Source organism: Mustela nigripes, chromosome 17, assembly GCF_022355385.1.
Source record: "Mustela nigripes isolate SB6536 chromosome 17, MUSNIG.SB6536, whole genome shotgun sequence".
NCBI classification, from domain to species: Eukaryota; Metazoa; Chordata; class Mammalia; order Carnivora; family Mustelidae; genus Mustela; species Mustela nigripes.
The window spans coordinates 50,506,527-50,532,305 of NC_081573.1; the positions used below are offsets into that span (position 1 = coordinate 50,506,527).

The 25,779-nt window shown below is 44.7% G+C and overlaps 1 protein-coding gene across 9 annotated transcripts in view; it reads left to right on the forward strand.

Annotated features, from left to right (window-relative positions):
• WWOX (WW domain containing oxidoreductase) overlaps positions 1-25,779 on the forward strand; it is a 955,527-nt gene that overhangs the window by 56,779 nt on the left and 872,969 nt on the right. The window contains exon 6 of one of the 9 annotated variants that reach the window (XM_059382587.1): positions 19,338-19,425. The exons of the other annotated variants lie outside the window; for them this stretch is intronic. Coding sequence (XP_059238570.1) covers positions 19,338-19,346 — 9 coding nt within the window. The 3' untranslated portion in view covers positions 19,347-19,425. Of the gene's footprint in view, positions 1-19,337; positions 19,426-25,779 lie in introns of those variants that run through there. 9 annotated transcript variants of the gene reach the window in all.

Consider the following 25,779-nt stretch of genomic DNA (forward strand, 5'->3'; position numbering starts at 1 on the left):
CCTGGGTCCCTTTTGGTAATCTGGTGGAGCTGATGTACCTCACCTCACCAAATCCGCTCTCCTACCCAGACCTTCACTCCAAGTGGCATATGGAGTATTTACTGTCCTACTTGGGTTGCTTATTTGACCTTTCTTGTCACAGGCTCTGGAAAGATTCTTTATCAGATAACAAATGATATATTCCCCTCATTGACATAATTGTTGTTAAAATATTCTGAGTTTTTAAAAAAAAAAATCTGGGACGCCTGGGTGGCTCAGTTGGTTAAGCAGCTGCCTTCGGCTCAGGTCATGATCCCAGCGTCCTGGGATCGAGTCCCACATCGGGCTCCTTGCTCCACGGGGAGCCTGCTTCTCCCTCTGACTCTGCCTTCCACTCTGTCTGCCTGTGCTTGCTTTCGCTCGCTCTCTCTCTGACAAATAAATAAATAAAATCTTAAAAAAAAAAAAATAAAAATAAAAAAAAAATCTGAGTTTTCTCTGTCTCCAGAATGCCCCAGACTTGTGCCCACTCCTATCCTTGAAGTTTTCCATTTCATTTCTCATTCTGAACGTTTTTGCCCTGACACAGTCTTGTGTGCTATTCATTGTTCTTTGATCACTGTCTCTGTGTCTTCATTCTGCCTTCTTTTTTCCCAGCCCCCCTGGCCACCGCTCACAGTCTTGAACTGAATCTTTCAAACTTTATATCCATTGTAACCTTTGTATAATGAGGGCTGTGATTAACTATGGGGTTTAAAAGAGTGGAAGTCAAGCATAGGAGGCTAGCTCCAAACCATCACTCCCAATCATGTGAAACCCAAAGCAGATGCATCCTTTCATTAATATGGTGTCCCCGAGTTCTTATTAAGCAATTTTGACATAGTTTGAAGAGACGGATTTCATCTTGAAATAGTGTTCAGCCAGTGGCTCAAAGGCCTGCTTCTGGCCACTAGGCATTCAGCCTCCATTACTTAAGAGGGAAAAAACATGCTAGAGACTGTTTTTAATATTTATTATGGTGCATTTACAGAGAGTCTCCGACATTGCAGTTGTTAGATTAGACAGAGAGGAGAGACAGTGAAACCTCCTGCGCAAGGACAGATGTAGAGATACACGTAGATGGGACAGCCTAAGAATGGGGCAGTGCACATGGTAATAGGTTAGGGTTTATTTCAAGTGTTTATTTAAAATAGACTAGTTTTAATTTATAGGGAGGCAGTGCAGTGGAGTGCAGGGAGCCTCCGCTTTGGAGTCATGTAGACTTGGGACTCTGTGCTGGTTCCAGCACATGCTCATTGGGTATCGTTGGGCAAATTTCGTTATGTGTTTGAACCTTGGTTTATTTACCTTTGGAATGGTGCTGGTAATTGCTCTTGGTCCTGGTGAAGATGAAGTGAAGTAACAGACACTGTGATCTTTTGATATGTGGTAAGAAACAGCATTTGGTCTTCCTCCTGGTTTCTGGTGTGAGCGCCTAAAAAGCCTTGGACTTTCTTAAGTGGTGGGAGCCCTAGAGGTGTCTTGTGTTTTGTGAATGAGCTGAATTGTGGAACCCACCCAAGGGTGCGGGCTGGTTTCTGGTGAAGCCCACTGTATGATCAGACGGTTGGAACTTCCAGTCCCACTCCCTGACCTCCAGGGAGGGGAGAGGGGCTGGAGATCAAGTTGAATCATCAGTAGCCGGTGACCTAATCAACCATGCCTCTGTAATGAGGCCTCTGTGAAAACCCCAAAAGAAGAGAGTTCATAAAGCTTCTGGATCAGTGAACACGTGGTACACCTGGAGAGTGGTGCCCCTACAGAGGGCAAGGAAGCATTTGCTCTTTCTCACATACCTTGCCCTCCATATCTTTCCTATTTGGCTGTGCCCAGGTTATATCATTTTGTAATGAACCTGTGACTAGTGATGTAATGGGTTCCATGAGCCACTCAGGGTCTCAGAAGGCACTTACTCTCTTATGTAGAGTGTGGCACACACATGGTAAAGACTCAGGAAGTGGTATCTTCAGGAGAGGCTGACTTATTCACCGTATCCCTAAATTAAACAAATAGTCTCAGAAATCTTGTCAGAAAATGACTTAAAAAAAAAAAAAAAAAAAAGATCAGAGTACTAGGACATGGTGGAGCCTGTCTTCATCTGCCCATCGATGCATCAGTTAATATTCAGATGCACTAAGGAGCAGGGGTTTCCTCCCATCCCCACGGCGTAGAGAAGTGGGCATCCACCTGCCCGGTGCTGGTGGAACAGAGCTGGCCGGACTTCCACTGAGCCTGGGCTTGCCGATGGAGAGAAGTGGAGAAAAAACCGACGCTTTGACCCATTGGGCACTCGTCCCTGCCGCTTAGTCAGCTGGGGGGTGCATATGCGACTGGCTTTTGGAGACCCTAAAAAATGAAGCCTCCCAAGTATCCATGCTGGTTTTAGAATCTATTCATCGAGTCTTTGATCCTCTTCTTCTGAGGAGGTGGAGCCTGATTCCCCTCCCTTTGAATGTGCGCTGTGCTTAGTGAGAACCCTAATGAATAGCATGGGGCTGAACTGAGGGAGTAGGACTCCCAGGGAGGGTCATAAAAGGCACCTAGCTTCTTCCTTCCTTGCTGTCCTGGATCACTGCCGCGGGGGGGCCGGTTGCCATGTGTTGTGAGGACACTCACACGTCCCTGTGGAGGGGCCCACATGACGAGGAACCCAGGCCTCCCACCCAGAGCCTCCTGAGTGGGCCTTCTTGGAAACCTCCAGCCTCCTCAAGCCTGCAGGTGACTTCCGCTGTCAGATTGTCAGCGACCTCGTGAAGAGCTTGAGTCAAACCCACTCAGCATTCCTGACCCATAGAAACTTGGTGAGGTAAGAAATGCTTACCGTTTTAAACCACTGCGCTTCGCGCAAGTGTGTCACGTAGCAGTGGGTAACACGCACGGGGGCCATGACTTCAAGAGCAGAAGGATCTCTGGAGAGGAGCTGGACAAGTTCAGAGGTCAAGAACTGAACACTCGTCCAGTGATTGTTTCCAAATGCAAGTTCTTAGGGCGGTGTCAACTGTCCATTCACCTCATTTGACCTCTTTCTGACGTGCAGACCACTCATACAGCATCCTGGAGCAGAGACCCTCCAACTCTGGTTTGTATCCTTGCAGTGATGGGTAAGCTCCTCCCTCCCCAGGGAGCCCTCCTGTTTCTGTGAACCTCTCAGTTACAGAGTTCTCTCTCATACTGAAGGCGGCTTCTTTCTCTGAGTGTCTCCTACTCACCGGCCCTGGTCCTGTCCTCCGAGTTTCCCTGGGCTGCCTTCTCATCAGAATCCGCCTGATGCCTGCATCTCTCAAATTCCCTAAATAATAAATCAAAGGTTATTGAAGACTCCGGGTTACTAAAAGTTGGCAGTCAGGCTGGCCCTTCTCTCCGCTCTGCAACCTCTGGACTCTTTTATTATTGGAGTCTGGGATGCGCCTGGTAAAACTTGGCAGCGGGGAGAGCTCCGTCTGTTCCGGCATCCTTCGGCGGGCGGCAGATGCGGAGCCCAGACCCGCTTTGCCTTCCCTGGAGTTAATGAATCAGTGTGAATGAAGAGCACAGTCTTCTTTTAAATGACCGAAGAACACTGCGCTCATTTACCCAGCGATTCTCAGAGTCTAATTGTTCCAGCTACAATGTGATCTGTAAACTGGGTAGCTGGGAGAAACTTCAATGCATCTTTGTAATGGCTTTGTTGTTGTTTATTGAGAGGGACTAATTAACTTTGATTATTGCACTAATATTGTGGCACTTTGACAGCCTTTCAGATTTATGACTCTGGGAAAATAAACAAATGAAATGCAGGTGCTGGAGCAGAAAGAATAAGTTATTACTGAACTTTAATTACTTGGAATGTGTAGCCAGGAGAGAACTAGTTGATGAATTATAGGATGCTTAAAATCTGCATCGAAATGTAAGCAATATGAAGACCAAAATGAAGGGGGGGCGGTGGGAGGTGCTATTTTTTAAGGCAGGAAGGGAGAGGACATATCTCTCATGGTGTCCGTAGTGTTTCCTGGATTAAGCCTGGTGGTTTCCTATGCTGCACAAACTTTGATGGTGCCTCTCAAACCCCTTCCCTGGCCCAGTGCTGCTGTGTCACTGCAAGAGTCACCATTGAATTTGTTTGAAATGTAGATTCTTGGGCCTACCCCCAAACCCAAGGGATTAGAGTTTCTGGATGTGGGGCCCAGCAATGTGTGTTTTGCAGTCCCTCCAGGAGATTCTGATTCACACAAAGTTGAGAAGCGCTACTCTGCAGTTCTCAGGCTGTTTCACTGATCGATGAATCGATTGATTTTTTTTTTTTTAACTATAAAAGAGCAGGGACAGATTTTTATCTTTGCTTACAAAAATTAGATGTTCTTACAACCTAGTTTGCTAATGAATCCAAAGATTTTCAAACGGTCTTTTTAAATGGTACAAATATTTATTAAGTATCTACTATGTACTTGGTATAGTGGGTGATAAAAGTTTAGAATATTGTCATTGCCATGCTCACTGACATGGGTTATAGTACCCATGAGCACAGTGAGAATGGGACTTTTAGGACTCATGAAAGATGTTTTCTCCAGGAAGCAGGAGAAGGAGCTATTGGCAGGCTTTAGTCGGCTGAGATTGGGGTGAGGAGGCACATTCCAGGGCAAGGAAGAGCATGAGCAAAGGGAAGGGGAGTAGTCAGGTTTGGACGCAGTGTTGGGGAGGAGGCCGGAAGTTGCCACTGGAAGCCAGATTGTTCAGGACTGCAGATTCTGTTCTCCCAGGAGAATGGCCTTTGTTCTCTAGGTCCTGACAGCCACTCAGGGATCCAGGTCGGCATGATGCAGGTCCACACGTGGTGATGCAGTAAGGTGGATGCTCAGACTGAAATAGGGAAGGAGCATTGAGGCCGGAGACCCTGTTAGCCAAGCACTGGGTCAGCAGGGTTCAGGTGGCAGCCATGAGCTGCAAAGGACGAGACCGATGCTTACTATACTTGCTTATTTCCTGGCGTTCAAAGAATGCTTTTAAATCCATCAACTGAGTCCCAGAGGATAAAAATAATCATCCCTTCCAATGTCTCCTGCTCTGAGAACATTTAACAAATTGTGGGGAGGGGAATGGTCCTCATTCTTAGAAACTGTGAAAATAGAAACGTGTTTACTTATCTGCAGCCCTCTCTCAGGAGTAGGGTGATCAGACCATTGATTGTTCAAATCAGGAAATGCTGAGAGCCAGAGGAGGGGCTCTTAATAATTCTGCTGGGAGGGAGAGCAGCATAGGCAAGGAAGGAAACTATCAAGTCTGACCAGCCGACTTTTTTTTTTTTTTTTAAATTATTTATTTATTTTTTTAAATTTATTTGACAGACAGAGATCACAAGTAGGCAGAGAGGCAGGCAGAGAGAGGAGGAAGCAGGCCCCCTGCTGAGCAGAGAGCCCGATGCGATGCGGGGGCATTGATCCCAGGACCCTGGGATCATGACCTGAGCTGAAAGCAGAGGCTTTAACCCACTGAGTCACCCAGGCGCCCCTGACCAGCCTACTTCTGAGCACGTTATTCCAGTGATCCACCCCTGAGTGACGGTCTTCCCGTGTGGCTGGCTTGGCTAGACTCCCTGTGGAAGGGGTAGGCCCAGCTTCTGAAGGGGCCAGGTTGAGGCTCATGCTGGCCTTGGTCCCTGTAGGTCTGGCTTGTCGCCTTTTAACAGTTGTCCTTTTAAGATGTTGCTGCTGCCACTCTCACAAAGACTCGGCCAGTCTCCTGCCCACGACTGTCCTTGTTTCTTGGACAGTTGCAAATGTGACTGCGACTCCACATCTTCTGTTGTCAGGCAGTCTGCTAAGGTTTTATTTCAGAGACCCTCCTTTTCATCTGATTTATCCCACTGTCTGGAACCTTCCGATCCCCCCTCTTGTGGGTAGTAGTGGGTGGGTATTTGAGGAGCAGGAACACATTTCAACATCAGACTGAGCCAGACCCTTTCACAAGGCAGATCTACCCAGAATGCCAGTTAGAAATAAGTAGTGGTCATTTTATAATTGCATTTGTTTGGATGGTTCACAGCTTGCCTGGACTATAAATGTGGAGAACTGAGAGCTAGTTAAGTGGGTATTTTCGGCTCTGGGTAAATTTGCATTATTGGTGGAAACACTGGGGCACTTGGCAGTGATGTCAGTGATCTTAGTTGTATTACAGGCCTGAGCCGCCGATTATGGCATCTGTGCAGATCTGCCAACACAGATGGTTTTGGGGAGACATCAAAGGAACAAAACTAATTCTACATTACTTTCAAGTGTATGTTAAAAATAAAGTTCTTCGTAGTCCATGTATGACCCACTGGGTTTTTTTATGGTTCTTTTAGCCATTACTTTTAGGGGATATAGTAAAGATATGAGCCACTTTATACAAGAATAAATGTCATGAAAAGTTCGGATGTGAGTTAGTGAAGCTCTTTGTCTTTTTAAGGGCAGTTACGAATTAACATCACATTTGGGCATACTGTGTTTAAAAATGGTAGAATTTTTGGATTGTAAAGACATGAGACCAGCCAGTTTAACTCTTTAACACTTGAGAGATGGGAAAACAGGCCTGGAGAGGGAAACTGGCCAGTCCAATATTATTTAGGCAGTTAGGCCTTCATTGAGACGTATTATCATGCTGTCCACTTACCTCTTGGAAAAAAAAAATTACACACACACACAGGTTTTTAAAAGGAGCCTAGAATTGCCTGTAAGACAGAAATATAAGGACCCAACACTTAATGGTCTCTTGTGTGGTTTGCTTGAGTCTCCTCCTCATTTTTATGATAATAATAATGATGACAGTGGTAGCTAGCATTGTGTGCTAGTCACTGTGAAAAACACTTGCTATCCTTAATTCAGCTCATCTTTTTAGCAACCCTGTTGAGTAGCTAGTATTACAAATCCTGTTTTCAGAAGAGGATATGAGGCACAAGAGAAGTTTAGGGCCTTGTGTGAGCTCACACAGCCTATAAGCAGCAGAGAGGAAAGGATGTAAGAATGTCGGAGCCTTCCCAGTTCTACTCTTCTACTCAGCCTGTAGCCTGGTCAGCAGGAGGGTTAGACAGTTGGGCCTTGCTGGTTATAGCCCAAGCCGCGGCATCCCATCACCGTGGGGAGGGATGGTTTGGTTGCTTTGTTTTTGGAGACTCGACCAGCAGAAGGTGCAACCAGATTATTTTTCTAAAGTACTGAGCTGTGCAAATTGATTTTCACTTTGATGTTACTATGGTGCCCTCAAATTTTCAGCTGCCTTTTAGCTAGTTAAAGAAGGACTCATTGTTTATGGGACATGGTGTTAAGCATATTGCAATTCCAGTTCTTTGAAATTCACAGATTTCGATTTGGGAAATCTGGGAAAGCTGGTTAACCCAGCTTCTCCCGCTGCTCTGGAGCAGTGGGAGTTGGGTGCACTGAGGACTGGCTCCTAAATCAAGTCAATTTTGAAGCACAGGAGAATGGATCATTGACATAGAGAGGTCAGCTCTGAGGGTAGTGGGCACTGTGTGAAAATCCAGTGCATGGATCCAGGAGACCTCTGGTCCCTCCTCGAGAGTGTGTGGGATGGAGAGAGAGAAGGCGGATCACAAACCAGTAACTGCTTACAGATGAGAAGGCCTCTGATGATGCTGGGCTTCTGGAGGTGAACATAGGAACCTTCTCATTTCCTATTACTCAGGTCAGAATACCAGCTTGGTTTGGCTTTGCTTCTAATGTCCCTTTCCCTTTCAGTTAATAAGTAATCGTCCAGAAACCTGCCAAGGTAAACGTATATCGAAAGAGAATGAAGCAGAGAGAGAGGGATGGAGAGGCAGAGACATCAGGGGGTCGGGAAACATATGGAGACATATGGACATAGGGAGAAAGACAGACACACAGGCACACACAGGAGATGGGCACTGAGAGGAGGGACAGGAATTAAGGCACGAAGAGAGATGGAGAGAGATGGAGGGAAGGAGAGGGCGAGAGGGAGGAGGAGAGAGCGCACCTCACGGGGTATGAATGTGGAGTGCCTCAGTGCCAGCCTCTGCAGGATGGGTTGGAGCACTGTTCTCAGCATCCTCTGATCATTTCTTGCCTAGAAAGGAGGAAATTAGAATTGTTGAGCTATGATTTGTTTTAATCAGAAAGAAATTGTCTAACATAAATCTCTGGGTGAGTGCTGGAAAAGCCCTAAAGCGGCCTGGAAAAAAAAATCAATACTTTGCAAAGGAGGAATGATTGTTCCAATTCGTGGCTTAATTGACTTTAAGCCTTAATGAAGCTCAGGCCAGCTCCGCTGCACACACTTCCTGGTTGGGCTCAACAGTGGAACTGCTCTGGGAGAGGAGGAATTTAGGGGGGTTATTTGGTTCTTTGCTGTTGACGCCACTTTCTAATTGCATGGGGCTACCTAGTACCAGATAGCAATTTTTTTTTTTCTATGAAGAGAGTAAATTTCTTTTTCTGACCATTTTTAAATTTAATTTTTTTTAACTTTTAAAAAATTTTTTATAAACATATAATATATTTTTATCCCCAGGGTACAGGTCTGTGAATCGCCAGGTTTACACACTTCACAGCACTCACCATAGCACATACCCTCCCCAGTGTCCGTAACCCCACCCCCTCTCCCAACCCCCCTCCCCAGTAATTTATTTTAAATTACAGCTTTTTCTATTGGATGCATTCATTTATGTTAGATTTTCATTCCCCAAGTGAAGTTTCACTGATGCTGTATAATTAAATATAGATTTCTTAAAAAGATAGTATATATTTTAAATTTATAAGTGGATAAACTGTGTGTATATAAAGACTTTATTGAAGAGGAGTAGATCGCTCACCTGATCAGCATGACGGATGCTGGAAAGGTTTCCTTTTGCATCGTGCATTCCTGTTCAGCTCTTTGGCACCTGCTTGGAGGGGTTCCCGAAACTCAGTCACTTCATCTGTCTGAAAGGATTGATCTGTAAGATATGTTACGTGGGCATAAGCAACAGACTTGGGATCCAGGCTGCCTGAGTTCAAATACTCTTTCTGGTGTTTATGAACCAGTCGGCCTGGGTCCTTGCAAGGAACCTGCACGCCTCGTGTGTGCTCTCCAAGTGTTAGCAAGGATAAGAAAGATTGTTTGAGGCTCCTGTGAGGTGTGGCCTGGGCTGCCTGTCCAGGTTCATCTCTTTCCATTCTTTTCCTCATCTCACTGTCTCAGACTCGCCATTCGTCCCAAACCCCCCAGGGTCTCTGCTTCTCAGCCTGGAGTGTTTTCCTGTGCCTGGAAGGACCTCGGCTAAGCTTGTCCTTGTTGGCCTGGCCAGTACCTCCACATCCTGCGAGGCCCCCGACGGCTGTCCTTCCCACAAAGCTTCCCCACTCTGCCGCCTGCCCTTCCTCCGAGTCAGGTGCCGCCTTCAAGCATTAGTGATGAGACTAAGGAAGCAAAGGCTCTGACTCCAGGGAGTGGACGGTCCCTGCTTTGAATGCGTGCTGCTTGTTGGCCAGTGGTCTCCCTACTCAGCAGCACGCATGCGTTGACAGCTTTTCATATGCCAGGCGTCCCACTAGACTCTGAGTGTGTGTAGACACATAAGACATTGTCCTTGCCCTCAGGGAGTATAGGTGTGTCTACAGACATGTATATTAGCAACAACAACAACAACAACAGCATACAGGCTTTGGTGGGTGTGTGTGTCTGTGGGCTGCCCGGGAGGAGAGCCAGACTTGGTTTATGGTCTGAGCTCAGTTGGCACGTTGGCAGGAGCAGACTCAAGACCTGGGTTTCTCATCACTTTTGGATGGTATAGGACTGGTCGGTTAGAAGTATGAAGGTTTTTCTTTGATTCTAGCCATCCAGTTAGTGGGTTACAAGCACAGATTTTGGAATCACCCCAGCTTAGGTAGGAATCCTAGCTGTTGTTCCCTGGTAGCGTGTGATCTCAGTCAGGACGCTCCTCCGTGTACCTCTTGATTTAACTGTGGATAATGGGATCCTGCGTCCCTGAGTGCTTGGAGGCTTGTAAGGAGTAGAGAAGAGTGCCCGGCTCCCCGCCCATGCTCAGTAACATGTGCTTAGCGCTGCTCGCCGTGTGGACAGCTTCTGAATGTCACCTCCCCATGCCTTGCATGCTTTGGGTTCTAACCCATTAACGGCGTTCCTACCTTCCTCTCTTCCCACCAGCACCTCTTGCGCCCACGTGGGGCTGGCCTCCCGAGCGCCAGACAGAGCCTGCCCGGGCTAGGTTTGCTTTGTGCTCAACAAAGCTTCCCCTCTGTGGCACTGGATTTTGTAGGACAGTGATAGTTTCCAGAAACCTCTGATCCCTGAGCCAGCTGGGAGAAAATGGAAGCATTCTCGGGGCTTCTCAGCTCGTATCCTAAAAGGCTGCCCAGACGCTTAGGGCAGGCTTCGGTGGCTTCACGTCAAGAACGCTATCACGGCTCTGAAATAAAACGTCCCCCGCAGTGCTGCTCACCGGGATCGCCTCCTCCTCTGAGGTGGTAAGGTCCTCCAGGTGGCAGAAGCCACTTCCCATGACCAGCACCTCTCCCTGTGAGGATTGAGAGGAGGGGGAGCTGCCAGGACTCCAAACGTTCAGATGCCCTTCCAGCTGGTGGTAGGATTGGTCTTTTGAAGTCCTCAGAGAAGTGGTTTCATGTTCCGATTTCGTCGAGGCCGGCTGGGAGAGGCCACGGTCTAATGCAGTGACTCACCGTGTCATTCCTCATCTTGTCACAGAAACTGACCTCATACCACCACGGTCACCTTCTCTCTAGCAAGGGCCCTCTTGTAGAAATAGTCATGAATTTGGTCACTTACAGTCGTCAGGGTTTTATGATTTGTGGAGGATTTATATCTAAAAGAAAATGGATGAGTTACAAATATTAAACAGCTCAGCCGGCACCCGCATGATGAATCTCTGGGATCTCTTTTTTCCCTTCTTCATGCTATAAACATATGGCATGAATTTTCTGCTCTCATTACAGATGCTGAGAGAAGGCAAAGACAAATATTTATATTACATTCATGTTTTACAGTAAAAACACTGTTCGGTTTGTTTATACAGTTCCACTGTTACAGTTTTTATGGCTGGTAATGAAACCACTGTAAAAGCGAGCCTGGGTTATAGCAGATGCGATAAGCCCCGATATGCGGGGAGACACCCGGGATGCAATCGTTCGTGTCCCATGCACGGAGTCAACAACCGAGTTCTGTGTTAGGACAGGCGATGCTGTAATAACAAACCACCTTGGAATCTCTGGGGCTTAAAAGAAGAAAGGTTTATGTCCTGCTCCAGCTCCGTTTCCATCATGAGCTGCTGGGGTAGCTGCGTCTAACAGGGGAGCTCACTCAGCCCCGGGGACCAGCAGAGCAGCCCATGCTGCTGGGTACTGTGACAAAGGAGGAGAAAGGCACGTTGACCCCACGCACTGCACAGCGTGCTTCTGCTGGGACGCGACGATGTCACATAGGCTCCCATTCCAGCTTCAGGTGCAGGAGGGGTGCCCCCCGCCCCGCGGAAGGAGGTGGAGAGCTGCAGCATCTGAGGGCTGCCCTCGGCACTCCCTGCTGTGGTTACTTCAAGCCTGTCTCTAGTTACCGCCCTGATCTTCCATGTCTGAGACGACTTTGAACCTGAAGGAGACAGGCAGGGCATCAAAGACCCTCCTGCTGATTGTATCCAAACTCCTTAAAATTGGTGAGACTCTATCTTCATTTCATGATGATCTCGATAAGAAGGATCCACAACTGTTCCCAGAAAAAAATTTCAAGGCCACAAAACTTTTTCAAGTTGAGCTGTGATTTTGGCTTTCTTCCCCTTCCCCCTCCCATTCTTAATAGCCTCCTGTCTGGAAGCTCATCAGTAGACCGAGCTCCTTCAAGACCTCATCGCCCTCCAGCGGTGTCTCCTGCCACCGCTAAGTAAGCCACAGATTGCTGGTGGTAACCATTCGTTTAAAGGAAATGAAAAGCTTTAATTATGAAAACAGTCCAAGTGAGTTTTATTTTTATTTTTTAAAGATTTATTTGTTTATCTTTGAGAGAGAGAGTTGGGCGATGGAGGAGTGATAGGGGAAGAGAGAAACTCAAGCAGACTCTGTGCCAAGCATGGAGCCTCGCCCGGGGCTCTATCTCAGGACCTTGAGGTCACGCCGTGAGGCAAAACCAAGAGTCAGATGCTCAGCTGACTGAACGCAGGTACCTTGAGAACGGCCCAGGTGACTTTTAACGGCAACATAAAGGTGGTAGCGAGAGCCGAGCTGTCCCCTATGGTAGCCACTGGGCCCATGTGGCAGTTGAGTGCCTGGCACAGACTGAAATGATTTGTAAGTATAAAATAAAATACCTGTCAGATTTTGAAGACTTTGTGTAAAAAATGTAGAATATTAGCATTTTTTATATTGCTTTCATGCTGAAATGATATTTTAGATATATGAGGTTAAATAAGAGTTAATTTCATCTGTTTCTTTTTACCTTTTTTGGGATATGGCTTCTAGAAAATTTAAATTACACATGGGGCCTGTGTTATTTCTACTGAACAGCATTGATCTAAAGGGCAAGCATGAAGGAGAAAAACGAACTAGGATCTTACTCTCAGATCACTAATTGCTAGAACTCAGTTTAATCTGGTAATTTTTATCCTTTGACCTGTTGGCATTTTCTACTAGATTTCGTTTTTTAAAGAACCCTTTTAATTCAAAATAATTTTGGGCTGTCAGAAAGTTTCAAAGACTAGTTCCAGGAGTTTCTGGTTATCCCTCACCCAGCTTCCCCAAATAATAACATCTGATCCAGCGCTGGTGCCATAATCCCATACGGGAAACCCATATTGGTACAGTGCCAGAAACATGTCCTCATTTGTGTGTGTGTCTGTAGTTCTATGAAATGTTATCCCACACATATAATCATACATTCATGTTTGTGTACCCACCACTCAATATTAGGATACCAAACTATTCTATCACAGCAAAGAAACACCTTTCGTTTTTATTCTTTGAGTTTCTTCTTAACCAGGGCTGTTACTGAGGGTAAAACTTGTAGGTAGTTTAGTAGCAAAAGATGTTCTTGGCCCCTAGGTCTGTTCATTTGTCTGCTTATCCCATCCTTAAGCACGTGGCTGAGTTATGCCAAGCTTTACAGGAGGTCCTGGGCAGACGCAACAAAGAAAAACCTGCTCTCAGGGAACCCGTGGTCTTTGGAGAACTACTTTCACCAGAAGATGAGACATGTCATCATAGAATTGGTGCCTTGACCTGCCGAAGACAGGAGAATACCCCCAGCTCTCTCTGCTAGGCCTCAGGACATAACATGTTTTGCCCCTCCTTTACTGCGCCTTGGCCAGGGTGCTTACATTCCTCCAAGTTTTCAAGGAGAAAGGAGCACCATTCCCCTCAACAGGCATTTTGTGTGATGTAGCCAAGCCAGGTGTTCTGTGAAATTTGCACTGGATCTAATTCCCACAATTACAGTGTTGCTTTTTGATTTATTTATTTATTTATTTTTTTGGTAGAGCCTCAGAAATTACATTAGAAAACTTTGGAAATAGTTGTGTGTGTCGGTGTGTTGGGAAACTTTTTTAAATGAAAAGGTTGACTAGGTTTTTGTTCCTATGGCTATTTAAAGTAGGCTTTCTTGATACGGATCTTTGTGTGCTAGGTCTATATCCATTTCGTGTTAAGGTGGAGGACAGTGCATCCTGATTTTTAACAAGCTAGGAGGCCATGGAGAGGCACCTCTCTGTGTTTTCTCCGGGTTCAAAAACCCAGGGATCAGAGCCCTACATAAATCTCCTCTATGTCCCTTTCTGTTTTTCCACATCATTTTTAAACATATTGTCCAGCTGCAGACACCGTATTCCTTGATTTCACTTTGCCTGAACAAAGCAGGAGCATTATGTCCACCAGTTCTGTGGGTGATACATCAGCATGGTGTGTTTTATCTGTGATTAATCCAGGAGTATGTTTTCCCACCCTGCTGAAGGATGGAATCTTATTCACAATGATTGTTTTCCACTTTAGGATCTGTTGTGACTTTGGAAATCTTAAACTGACGAAAAGTAGTTTTGGACATACACTTAGTGGCCATGAGAGTCCCGTGATGATGGACAAGAAATCTAATTTCTTTGAGCCTCAGTGTCTACATGTGCGAATTAAAGAGACTTACAGTGATGTTTATCATATGATTTGTTGTGTTGGTACATGGACATCCAGTATTTGGTGTAGTATGAGGCACACTGGTGACGTTCTGTAAGCTGCATTTTTGTCCACATGATTGTCGTGTAGTTATAATAAAACTCGGGAGAGCCTCGAAGCGTGGGAGCTGCCGTGTGTGGGTATTCAGTGAATGCTTGCATTTCACGTCCTCTCACCTGTTTGCTGAATGAGTGAGTGAGTGAATGAATGCACTTGAATTCTGCAGCCTCACTCACTTTCTTCTTGGAGATTGAAGGAAACTCTAAAAACCCTAATAGGTAATATAGAACCAAATCAGAAAATGAATAAACTAGTGTACAGAAGCTGGATGAATTTTTGTTATTTCCCTTCTGATTTCATTTTTTCCAACGAGGTCTTCATTTTTGTATGACGTGAATGATTACACTTGAATAGCTTCTTTGGTGGATGCGAGTGAGTTTCAGGGATGGGTGTTTCCCGGGCATTTCAGACCTCCTAGGGCTTCCGTTTCCATTAAGCATTATGGATACATTCCAAGAGTTTAATTAATATAACATCTCTTCATTCATTGTAATTCCTTGCCAGTGTTATGAGAACTTGGGAGTGTTTAGTTTCTTACTCGGTTGATTAAAAGGTACTTTCTATGGTTTTCCAACTAGCTGTTGTCCATGGAATTTATTACTTGTCAATGAATGTTAAATCAATACAGCTAAAGTAACCAAAGTGGTGAGAAGAGCTTTCATCCAAACATAGAAGACTAGTTTGCTTGCCTCAGTTGGGGAAAAATAAGGTTTTCAGACTACAGATTGGAGTAATAGGGTCATATTTGAAAAATCCCAGAGTACCAGGAGTATTATTTGGAAGTTTTGAGGAGCTAACTTTAGAAAACATTAACAGGAATACTTCATAGAGAAGGCTGTAAACGACAGCCTGTTACGGTGCGGTCCAGGCTGAGGGTTATTGGCTTACCGAAGGGGACCAAAAGATCTATGGATCTTAAAATCCCTAATGGATAATGGGTGTGTTGGTGTGTGTGTGTATGTGGGGGGAGGCATGTCTTTTGAAATCATGTAAATTATTTTTCTTGGGGCCATTGGAGAAAATGGAACCTACATTTGATGAAGTGTGGCACATCTTCTGTTTTGATTCCATGCTTGGCTAACCATGAAGATTAGATTAGATCCTGCTATAAAACTACTTTGGAGGGATGGGAGGGAGGTGGGGAGTGTCAGAGAAGGAGAGCAGGGTGAGGGGGCGGGAAGAATTTGGAGGGGCAGGCAGAGGTGAGGTCAGTACCAGAGTTCCTGATAGTGCTGTTAAGGTTTGCATTTAAGTTGTGGCTGAGAGGGAGCAGCTCATCTGCAGGACGGAGTTGCAGGAGGCAGGTTTTGGGGCCGAGTTATGCCAGGAACAGGAAGGAGCTTGGGTTCTTAGGCCAGGATTTGGTAGATTCCAGAGGCAAGTTGTGACACGTTCTTGGGAAAGATCTTCAGGGCTTCAGCAAACGTGTGCTGCGGGGCCTCCCGGGAGTCCCCGCCGCTGGTAGCCCAGCCACCGTGACTTTGCCCTTCACCCCTGCTTACCGGTAGTCATCGACACTTTTTGCTGTTGTGATGATGCCGCGCAGAGGGTACCCCCGCCTCCATCCTCTTCTCTGACGGTGCAAGTTCATGATGAAAATGTGTGTGTCACTGCTGCAGTGCTGTTCATTAGTCCATTTTCACAGACTTGTGAAGAGGGTCAGAAGTAGAGCCATACACAGAGCATATAAAATAGGACGACAGCCCTTAAGTGTACTTTTGAGAAAGAGAAGGGATCCAGGAGTTAGTGGGAAGACCAGAGGCTGACATAATAACAAACCCTCTTACCCCCTGCAGCAGCACCCTCCTCGGACCCAGCTCCCCTGCTGCGGCAGCTGTGGTCTGGTCCCGCACCTCCTCCCACCCGCGCTAGCAGCAGCTCCAGATCACTCCTATCTGGTCCACCTGGTCACTTTCTGCCATCCAGGGACTGCGTAGCAGGTCTCTAACTCTCAGTTTCTCCCCATGTCAACCTCGCAAGGCTGTATGTAGCTCGTGTCCGTTCCAGTCAGTTCTGTTCTACAAAAACAGTAGGAGGGGGAGTTGGGCCCCATTTAGAATGGTTCGGCTCGGGTGCTGCATCTTTTTGGTGGCTGCCTGTGATCACACTGGTACTACATGGGGAAAGCATATTGAATTTGGGTCACCATCGCTTGGTTTGAATCCCAGCTCAGCTTCTGAGTGGATGCCCAACCTGAGTCAGGTAATTCATTCCTGAGATCACACTGCGTACTTCATGGGTCGTGAAGTGGCTGTGGTAACGATGGGGCACTCTGGACACGGTGCCTTCCCCGTCACAGGTTCGTATACTTCAGTTCCTTCTGTATTGGCCCTCTGAACTCCACTTGGTATTGACTTGGAACCCCGGCCATCAGGAATCTGATAATCAAATGACTTCCTTAAGGCCTTCACTTTTGTCTAGAGCCTCTGGTCTTAAATGTCCGAACACTAACGATGAATACCAGCTTCAGGCTTACTTGTTTCCTTTTCTACTCCCTTTTTAAGAGATGAAATTGGGATAAAATATATTTTATGTGCTCCCTTCTGAACCCCTGTGGTGAGGACTAGATGGGACGAGATCGTGCTGCTGGACCACGGGGTCATCCCATCAAGACTAGTGCCACTAGCCACATGGCCCCTTAGGAAAGGTGAATTGAATTCGCTAGCTTGGGTGATCTTCTGGTCACAGGTAGGGAATGTAGAAAAATATACTCCTTCCAATCGAAAATAGCAGAATAATGAGTTTCTAATATATGTATTTGAGCTTTGAACAAAATGCTCCAAAAACATATCAGATGGTCTCAATATTTTAGAAATTTCCATTTTAAAAACCTCAGAAACCTGTTTTTTACACATTATATATAATACCCCACATAAATATGTTAATTCCATTTTATTCCTTTCAGTCTCTCTTTTTTTCTCCTGTACATGATTGCTGTTTTTATAGCTATAGTTTGGTGGAATTAACATGGATTTCCTACATGGGGCAGGTTGTGGATGGGGATTTACAGCAAGGCGGGTTCTTGATCCTTGGAAGGGACGCCTGTCTGAGGCCGGATTTGAGGGTGGCATTTCAGAGTAGTACAGGGAAGACTAGAAAGTGCAGCTGTGTGGGAAAATGAATTGGAATAAGGACTGGCGTGGTTCTCAGAATGCCCAGGATATTTGACCACAGGAGCAACATAGCTGAGAAATGATGGGATGCTTGTGCTTGGAATATTTTTAGTTAATTCGCTTTGGTGGTATTGAAAGTAGGACACAGAGAACGCCAATTTGGTAAGGAATAGCCCACAGTTATAGGGAGGATAAGAAAGATGACGCTGTCTGTTCGTTCTTTAGGGCACTTTAGTTAACCTGTTCCTGTTTCTTCATATGGAGAAGGAGAATAAGGGACAGCTGGGTGGCTCAGCTGCTTAGGCGTCTGCCTTCGGCTCAGATCATGATCCCAGGGTCTGGGGTCAAGTTTTGCATTGGGCTCTTTACTCAGCAGGGAACCTGCTTCTCTGCCTGCTGTGCCCTCTGTTTGTACTCTCTGGCTCTCTTTCCCTCCCTTTTTCGTTCTCTCTCTCTCTCTCTCTCTCTCTCTGCTAAATAAATAAATAAAATCTTTAAAAAAATACATAAAAGTGTAATAAAAATAAGTCCCATGTCCCTGGGTTTTTGTGAGAAAATAGTGGGTATTCATAACAACTTAGAACAGTATGTGGTACATAGTAAACAGTTCGTAATATTACTGGTCTTTTGCTTTTTTGACAAAGAGCATAAGCAGGGGAAGCAGCAGGCAGAGGGAAAGGGAGAATCAGGCTCCCCTCAGAGCAGGGAGCCTGATGTGGGGCTCAGTCCTAGGGTACCCTGGCCTCTTGTTGTTTTCGACCAGTGACCATTTGTTACTCTAAAGCTCTAATTATTGATAGTGGTCAAAATGTTCTCTTCCTTGCCCATGTTGTGGCAATAACTATTTTTAAAAAAGAAGCTTTTATTCATTAGATGAGAATTTATTATGGTCCTAGAGCTGCTATAGTTGAATATGATGAATTCTGTGACTTATGTAAAATACACCAGTATGATTTGAATCTTGTGGTAGAAATCTAATTGGCAAGGATAGTGTCTGAGTCAGCCTTTGCTGCTGTAACAAGCCATTGCAAAATTTTCAAGGGTCTGACGAAAACAAATGTGTATTTTTTTGCTCATGACACACGAGGGCTGAGGTTGGCTGTGGTTCTGCTGTCTTAGCTGGGCTTCCCTGGGCTGTTTCTCACGACTTCTCATTCCAGGACCTAGCTTGCAGAGAAGTGACTAGGGCCATGCTGTCCTCACGACAGAGGGCAAAGCTAGAGGGACTTCTGCTTAGACCCGGATGTAGCTTATGTCTGCTTCATGTTCCAATAGCACATCAAGTCTCATGGCCAAGACTGACACATCCGTGGGGCTGGAAGGTGTATTACACCTTCAAGAAAGCATAGCAAAGGCAAGGAGGGAACACTAATTGTGAATCCAAAATACAGTACACTAAATATGGTTTTCCTAACACTGGTACCATTTATCTTTCCTAAAATACTGCTTCACCAATTTGATTATCCTTTTACTTTAAACTCTTTTTAGCAGTTACAACTTAAATGCACACATGCCGAAGGGAGGAAGGAAGGAAGGAAGGGAGAGGGGGAGGGAGGAAGATCTGAAAGAGTAAGGAAAATATTGACCAGTCTTGGTTCTGAGAATGAAACCAGTGGTCTTTGCAGTGACCAGCATCCCATTAACCGAGCAATAAAGGCCTAAGTAGGAAATATCAGCTCATAGTCCTTGAAAGAAGCATCCAAATTTACGGCCTTTCCCAGACTTCTCTAATCGAGGCTGTTTTCCCTCTAGATGCCTTAGTCAATCAGTAATTAATTTGAAATCCAAAGTTTCATTAAGTGTTATTGAGTTCCCTCACACTGACGTTTGTAGTGCTATATTTCTTTAAAATCACAAACCATTTTTCATACTGTCGTTTGCATATTTTAACAGAAAAGATTGCAGTTCTGGTATAAATGACCCAGTTTTCTGGATGTATTTACTTGGATGTCATAAACTTATTATCCTTCTCTTCCACTTCATTGCTTTCTGCTTTTCTCAGGTATTTTGAAATCATATTTAAAACATCATTGCAGCCTCTGAATTCAGTCTAAAGTAGAAATAAATTTCACCTGGTGACTATTTTCAAAACAACCCCAAGTGGTGGTCTTCTGCGGCTGCAGCCCCATGAAGCGTCTTGTGAAAAATACCAGTGTTTGGAGGATGGCAAGAGCCGGGCGTGAAGCAGTGGCAACATTCCAGGGGATTTGCGTGAATACAGTTGCTTAAATGAAGAGGGGGGCAGTCTTAGCCAAAGATAATTTGTTCTATTTTGTTGTCGTCGTAATTTTTGGAGGGTCGGGTGAGAGTGAAGATGCACTTTTTTAAGATTTACTTTTGAAAACCAACCTGCTGCCCCTTTTAAGTCCACGAGCTTTGTGACCTTGATCTTCTGCAGATGGGTTTACTGTAGCTGCTTCCTGGGTGACATGTTTGTGTTTTAATTAAAAACAAAAATGTAAGGTATCACTTAAGAATCCAAAATCCTGGCTTCTCTTAAAAATGCTGGAAGACATGGCAAGAATTAGCTGGGACTGAGTAGTGGCTCTGGCAGGGAAGCCTTCCCTCCAGCCCCTGCTCTGCTACCCCGTGAGTGCTGCTCCTGCCTGGTTCTGCCCTCACTCCTGAGCCTCTTAGACTCCCTTCTTTTTCATTCTTGGGACTTACAATGTGCTAATATTTTATGTAATCTTGTCATGTGTTGTATTTATTGGTTCTTGACTGCCTCTCCCCAGGAGAACGTGAGTTTGCATGGAGGACAAATTTTTGCAAATTGCAGGCCCTATTTAATAAAGTTTGTTGACGGAATCAGTGACTTGGAGTTGTTACCTGGCTGACATCTGCACTTAGAGATTTTTCTGCTTTCTGTTAACTAAAGATACTGCTGAATATTCCCCCACCCAGGTCCGCAGACCCATCAAGCTATTCTGTGCCCCAGTACCTTGGTATGTGACGTCAGTTTACCTGCAGAGCTCCATCCTTCTGTTGTTCAGACCCTGTTCTTCGAGCATTATCCCGTACATGAAACTTTTCCCAGGGTCTGCACACTGACTGGAACTCACCCTTTTATTAAGCCTGACAGGTTCCCCCATGTCACAGTTTTACCAAAGAATGCCTGAACTCCTTGAGGAATAGGGATGTGACTAATCATCTCTGGGACCCAGCTCCTGGTTTCCCTCCCCTGGTTCATAGAGGATGACTAAATGGCCTCCAAATGAATTCAGGTATGTCAGCTGCTGAATGGTCGTGACCACTGGCCACCTTCTAGCAATTTCCACATGTTACAGTTGGGAATGATATGAGAAAAAAAACTGAATTCCATTCCAAATCAGCTTTTGAGTTTGTTTCCTCACTTCCTGTGTCTTGTTCCCAGGAATGGAAGACATGAACCAAAAAAGATAGAAGTATCTATTATTCTAACATTCCAGTTTCCTTTTGTTAGACAAAGAGCAGAGATCTGTGTTTTATCTCAGATGGTCACCTTTGCCCTATTCAGGGCACTTTTTGGCAGGAGAAGATAATTTATTGTAAGGGCATAGATTTTCTTGTAATACTCTATCTTAAAAAAAAAGTTTAATCAGATGATTGTACCTTTTAGCCATATCTACAATTAATTTGAATGTATTATAAGCTGGTTAAAATATTCCATTAATGAAAAAGGTAGGCCTAGCTATGGTAAATACACTACTAAGTGTTTATAGTACATTTCATATTTTACATGATTTCCTTTATAATTCTGCTTATCTTTTCATTCTAATTCCCTGAAGGACATATAAAGGAACCCCTAAAGAGAGTAATTACTGTTGTACTCTTTAACCAAGGCTCCTTTTGCAAAGAGAAATCTGAGCTGCTTTTTAAAGAAGGCTGTTTTTAAATAAAAATGCAAATAAGCTACTTTGTAACCACATTAATTACCCACCTAGCCTCTTATTACCATGTTTGTATTGTTTGCAAATACTATTTACAGTCGTGTGGAAATTAACATTACTGGTCCTGAGGAAAGATTGTAGTGGGGAGGTTGTGCTTTGGAACCAATTAGGGCGAACCTTGTCTGCACCGAGACTCTGGGGAAAAAACACAGCCTTGCAATGTCAAATAATAGCATTAGCTCTGACTGCATAGGCAGAGCGCTGTAATTATATTATTGGCCCTATTTTGCTTCTGCAATGAATTTCATTGCCTGCATTGTAAAAATCAGCAGGCAGCAAAGTTTCTGCTAATGATTTAATGTACTCTGTGATCATTTTGGACAAAAGTCATGGTAAGATCCATGAGGCAATTTTATCACCCCCACTGACTGCTGCCTGGGTTGAGCATTTTAAGTGAGGGCAAAATGTGATTCTGATCTCCTTGTTATCCTAGTGGAATCCTTCCCACATGGAAGAGAAAATTACCCACATAATATGTAAGCGTGAGTTGAGGGTCACCCCAGTGCCAGGCATGGTACCAGGCACTTGACCTCCATTACTCCTCATTCCTGAGTACCTCTGTGGTCGGTGATTTCATCTCCTTTTTATAGGAATGGTACCGAGGTCCTGCTTCAATATAAACGTACTGTGTGGACGACAGCATGAATAGTGATTGAATTAGCTCCCTCTCACATCAGGTATAATATAAATGATGCAGCCTTTTAAAAATTTTTCAATTCAGCTAATTGGTGACTGAGCTTTATGTTTTGTGATGTTTTAAAAATTTACATCAAAATATCTTTTGGATTTAATGAATGCTTTCCACGTGCTTTGAAGTTAATTTGAATCTGAGTTTAATAAACATCGCCATGGAACATTTGTCCCATCCTTTTAGGAAGTGTCTGTTGAATAAACTTGTTCTGTGGTGCAGAGCTATGTATTCTTCCAGAGTTCATGCAAGGAGAAAGGGGGAGAAGGGGAATTTTAAGTCTTCATTACATGCCATATGTTTACAGGCATTATCTAATTTAATCCTCATGTAACAACACGAAATGGACATCAGTGTCCCCATCTGACAAATGAGGGAGAAGTCAGTGAGAGGAAGTGAGCAGCTTGCCCGAGGCTATGCTGCTGAGTGCTTGGCAGAAGTAGAATTTGAAAACAGAGCCCATGTATTTTAACTAAACCTAATAAACCGGCAAGGTCATAGATTACTCTTTCCTTCCCCCATACTAGTTTTTTGTTTTTTTTAAATTTTTTCCCTTCTCCCACTTTTTTTATTTTAAAGTAAACCGTGAGTGCTTGGTAATTGTGGAACAGATGACATTTTCACTCCGTTGCCTAAGTCTGTAGTTTATTAACCAAAAAGTTACTGCTGTCCCCTTGCAGTGTTTGGTAAGCCATCTGATTTCTGCAGGTGCTTACACTCCAGCCCTCTATCTGCAGGCTGCCTTCTTCCTCCCGAGGCAGGTGCATTTGGGGAGTTTAGCCCAGGCTTTGAGACTGACTGCTGCTTTTTTGCATTTTAATGCAGGGAATCTCCACCATTCAAAGGAGGTCACCTCTCCAGAACCTGTGAACCAGGTTCATACTGGAGGAATTAAACTAAAACCCAAATCCAAAACAACAATGAACCAAGCCTGTCTGCCCCCATGCACACAGAAGAAAAGTAACATTTGCAGCTATTAGAGAAAAAATCAAGTAGTTCTGAAGGACTAACAATAGTAAGCAGTAGCTCTTACCCTACCCTTCTTACTCTGCTTTTGTCCACTCATTGATTCATTCATTCAGCAGTTCTCCATGGAGAATGGATTCTGTGCTGGGGACTTTTCTGATGAACAAAGGCAACCACGTTGGTGTTTTTGATGCTTCCAGGGGCTGCCTCCTGTTTTTTTTTTTTTTTTTTTAAGACTTTATTTATTTATTCGAGGGAGAAAGAACATGAAGCAGGGAGGGTCAGAGGGAGAAGCAGGCTCCCTGCCGAGCAGCGACCTCCCCCCCAGCCCCCCACCCCATTCTGGCCTTGATCCGGGGACTCCAGAATCATGACCTTAGCCGAAGGCAGTCGCTTAACCAACTGAGCCACCCAGGCGCCCTGCCTCCTATGTTTTAATGGATTGCTATTTCTTGATCTATAAATTTCAGGGACTCGCTAATGATTTTTGCTGTTACGGATGTGGATTCAGCTCACTTACACTACCTTCAATGGTTATATCTCCTTCTTCCCATTATGTTTGTAATGTCAGATTTGTATATGATATATTTATATTGCACATTCTATACATTATAAGCATGTGTGTATGCATTTATGCTGTATCTGTTCATGTGTTTATATGTGCATATTTATGAGAAGTTTGTGTGGGTTTTCTAGAACTCTTCTTGACTCTACCTTATTAGGTGAGCCTGTTGGTGCCCCCTACTGGTCCTTATATCTTTCCTTTTCCTCTTGCCCCCCAACTTTGCTACTTCTATTGTGTCATGGATAATAACTTTTATATTCCATTCTATAACCACATTTAAGCCTCCTGTGCATATCTGTGGATTGATTTGAAAAGAAGAGAAACAATATATATTCACATCCTTATGGTTATAGAAATATTTCTTCCCCACAGGCCAATTAATGTGGCTCTGTTATATCTCCTTTTTTAGGCTTCCTGTGTCAAGACCTTTGGACAATGGACCTGATGTTCACACGGGTTCTCCCTTCTTATGCTCTTCCCATTGTTGTCATAATGGCATGCCCTTAGTTCATTAGAGCCATTGCGGGTGTCGATTCTGAATCGGCTTAGTGCCGGCTCACCTGATATTTTTGAGCCTGAGGAGGTGATCTTTTATTCACATGTCTGACTCATGTACAGCTGTCATCTACTGCTTTTTCTCCTCCTCCTCGCACATTCTACCTCCCAACCACTCCCCTCCCTGGCCAAGTTACAGCTGGTTGTGTGTGTGTCTTGCTTAAGCTCTTTTCCAGGCTCAAATATCTCTCTTCTCTTGTTCGAATCAAGCAGTTGATGGCATTTATGTATGTAGATTTCTTCATAAACGAGTCACTACAGACTAAGCAGCCTGTTGGATGGAATGATCCATGGCAGGAGGGAAATGACTAATACATGTAAGAAGAGCCATTCCAAGTAGGAAAAAGAAATGTTTATGGGCCCTTGAAAGTAGTGGATCGAGAGGAAGTCACCGGTGACCCAATAGCCAGTGTACAACCGGATTTTCTTTTTAAGTCTATTGGGACAGCAAGGAAGGAGATAAATAATGTTTTTCGTAGTGTCTCTTCTTTTGAGTGTTACCAGCTAGACTTGGACTCCGTGGTGGAACAGCCGTATTTGCCAATCACTGCCTTGGCCCCTGTTTCCGTCAACACATAGTAGGCCTTTAAACGTTCTGCTCCAGGCTTCCAGTTTCCTCCTGTCCTGTTTCACAGGAGTCACTGCTGAATTAGCTGGGTTTGATTTCATTCCTTTCACCTGGCAGACAGGTCTTTAACTGATTTTCTTTATGGTTGCTGCATTTGCGCTTGCAACAGTAACAGAGAGAGGATGGAAGGAAGGAAGAAGAAGAGGAAGAAAAAGTAAAGGAATAAAAACAAAGGCCTGGTCCCGGCACTCGGCCTCTCTGAGCCTCCATTTCCCCCTTTGTAAAACATGGTATTAATCTCCGCTTCATCAAGCTGTTGTGAGGGCCCGAAGTGGTACTGCTGACGTCTTAGTCAAGTGTTCATTATATCCTGGATTGTCACAAGCATTTTATTATTGTCATCCTTCTTACTGTGCTCACACTCCAGGGGCACCTGGCTTCTTAGGTGGCTACACGAGGTTTGACCTCACTTGGTGTTTATTCACAGTTAATCCAGGTACTGAGAGATCCAACTTCTCTGTTCAAAGCCCGAGGGAAGCTTTGTTGTCTGTTAGGGCTGGATTAATTTTAGAGTGTGGTGGCCTTTGCCCAAGGTGAGCCTGCCTGTTTACATAAAGCGCCACCTTGCTCTGTGTTGGACCAGCCGTCTCTCCTTTCGCATGTCTTCTCTGGATGGGAGTGCTTTGCATGTGTGCACTTGTGAGCCACAGTGCTGGAGGGGAAAACAGGCATCACTCCCAAATTCAATTCAGGCTATTAAAAATTCATTCCATTTTTATTTGTGAGCAGGTCTTAGTGCACAGCAGGGTGCAAACAGAAGAAAAGCTTAAGATTAAAAGGCAAACATTTACCTCTGCCGTCCAAATGGAGACCGTAATTTGTCACTCTCACTGAAGCAGTTAGAGGGAGCATTGGTCTGAAAACAGTACGATTGTTCCTGGTGTTTGATTATGCCCCTACTAATCCACCCTGCACTGAGGGGGCTTTGCTGTTGGGAAACACCCTGATAAAACGTTTTATCACAAGGTGTAAAAATAGGCCCACTAATTGGGCAGCATATTTCCTTTCTTCAGCAACCACTGAAGTAAGAACCAAAATGCTTGTCTATTATGATGATTATTTCTCGAGAAGGGAAGTTAATGTAGCATCATTACGTGGGGGATGTGGGCACCA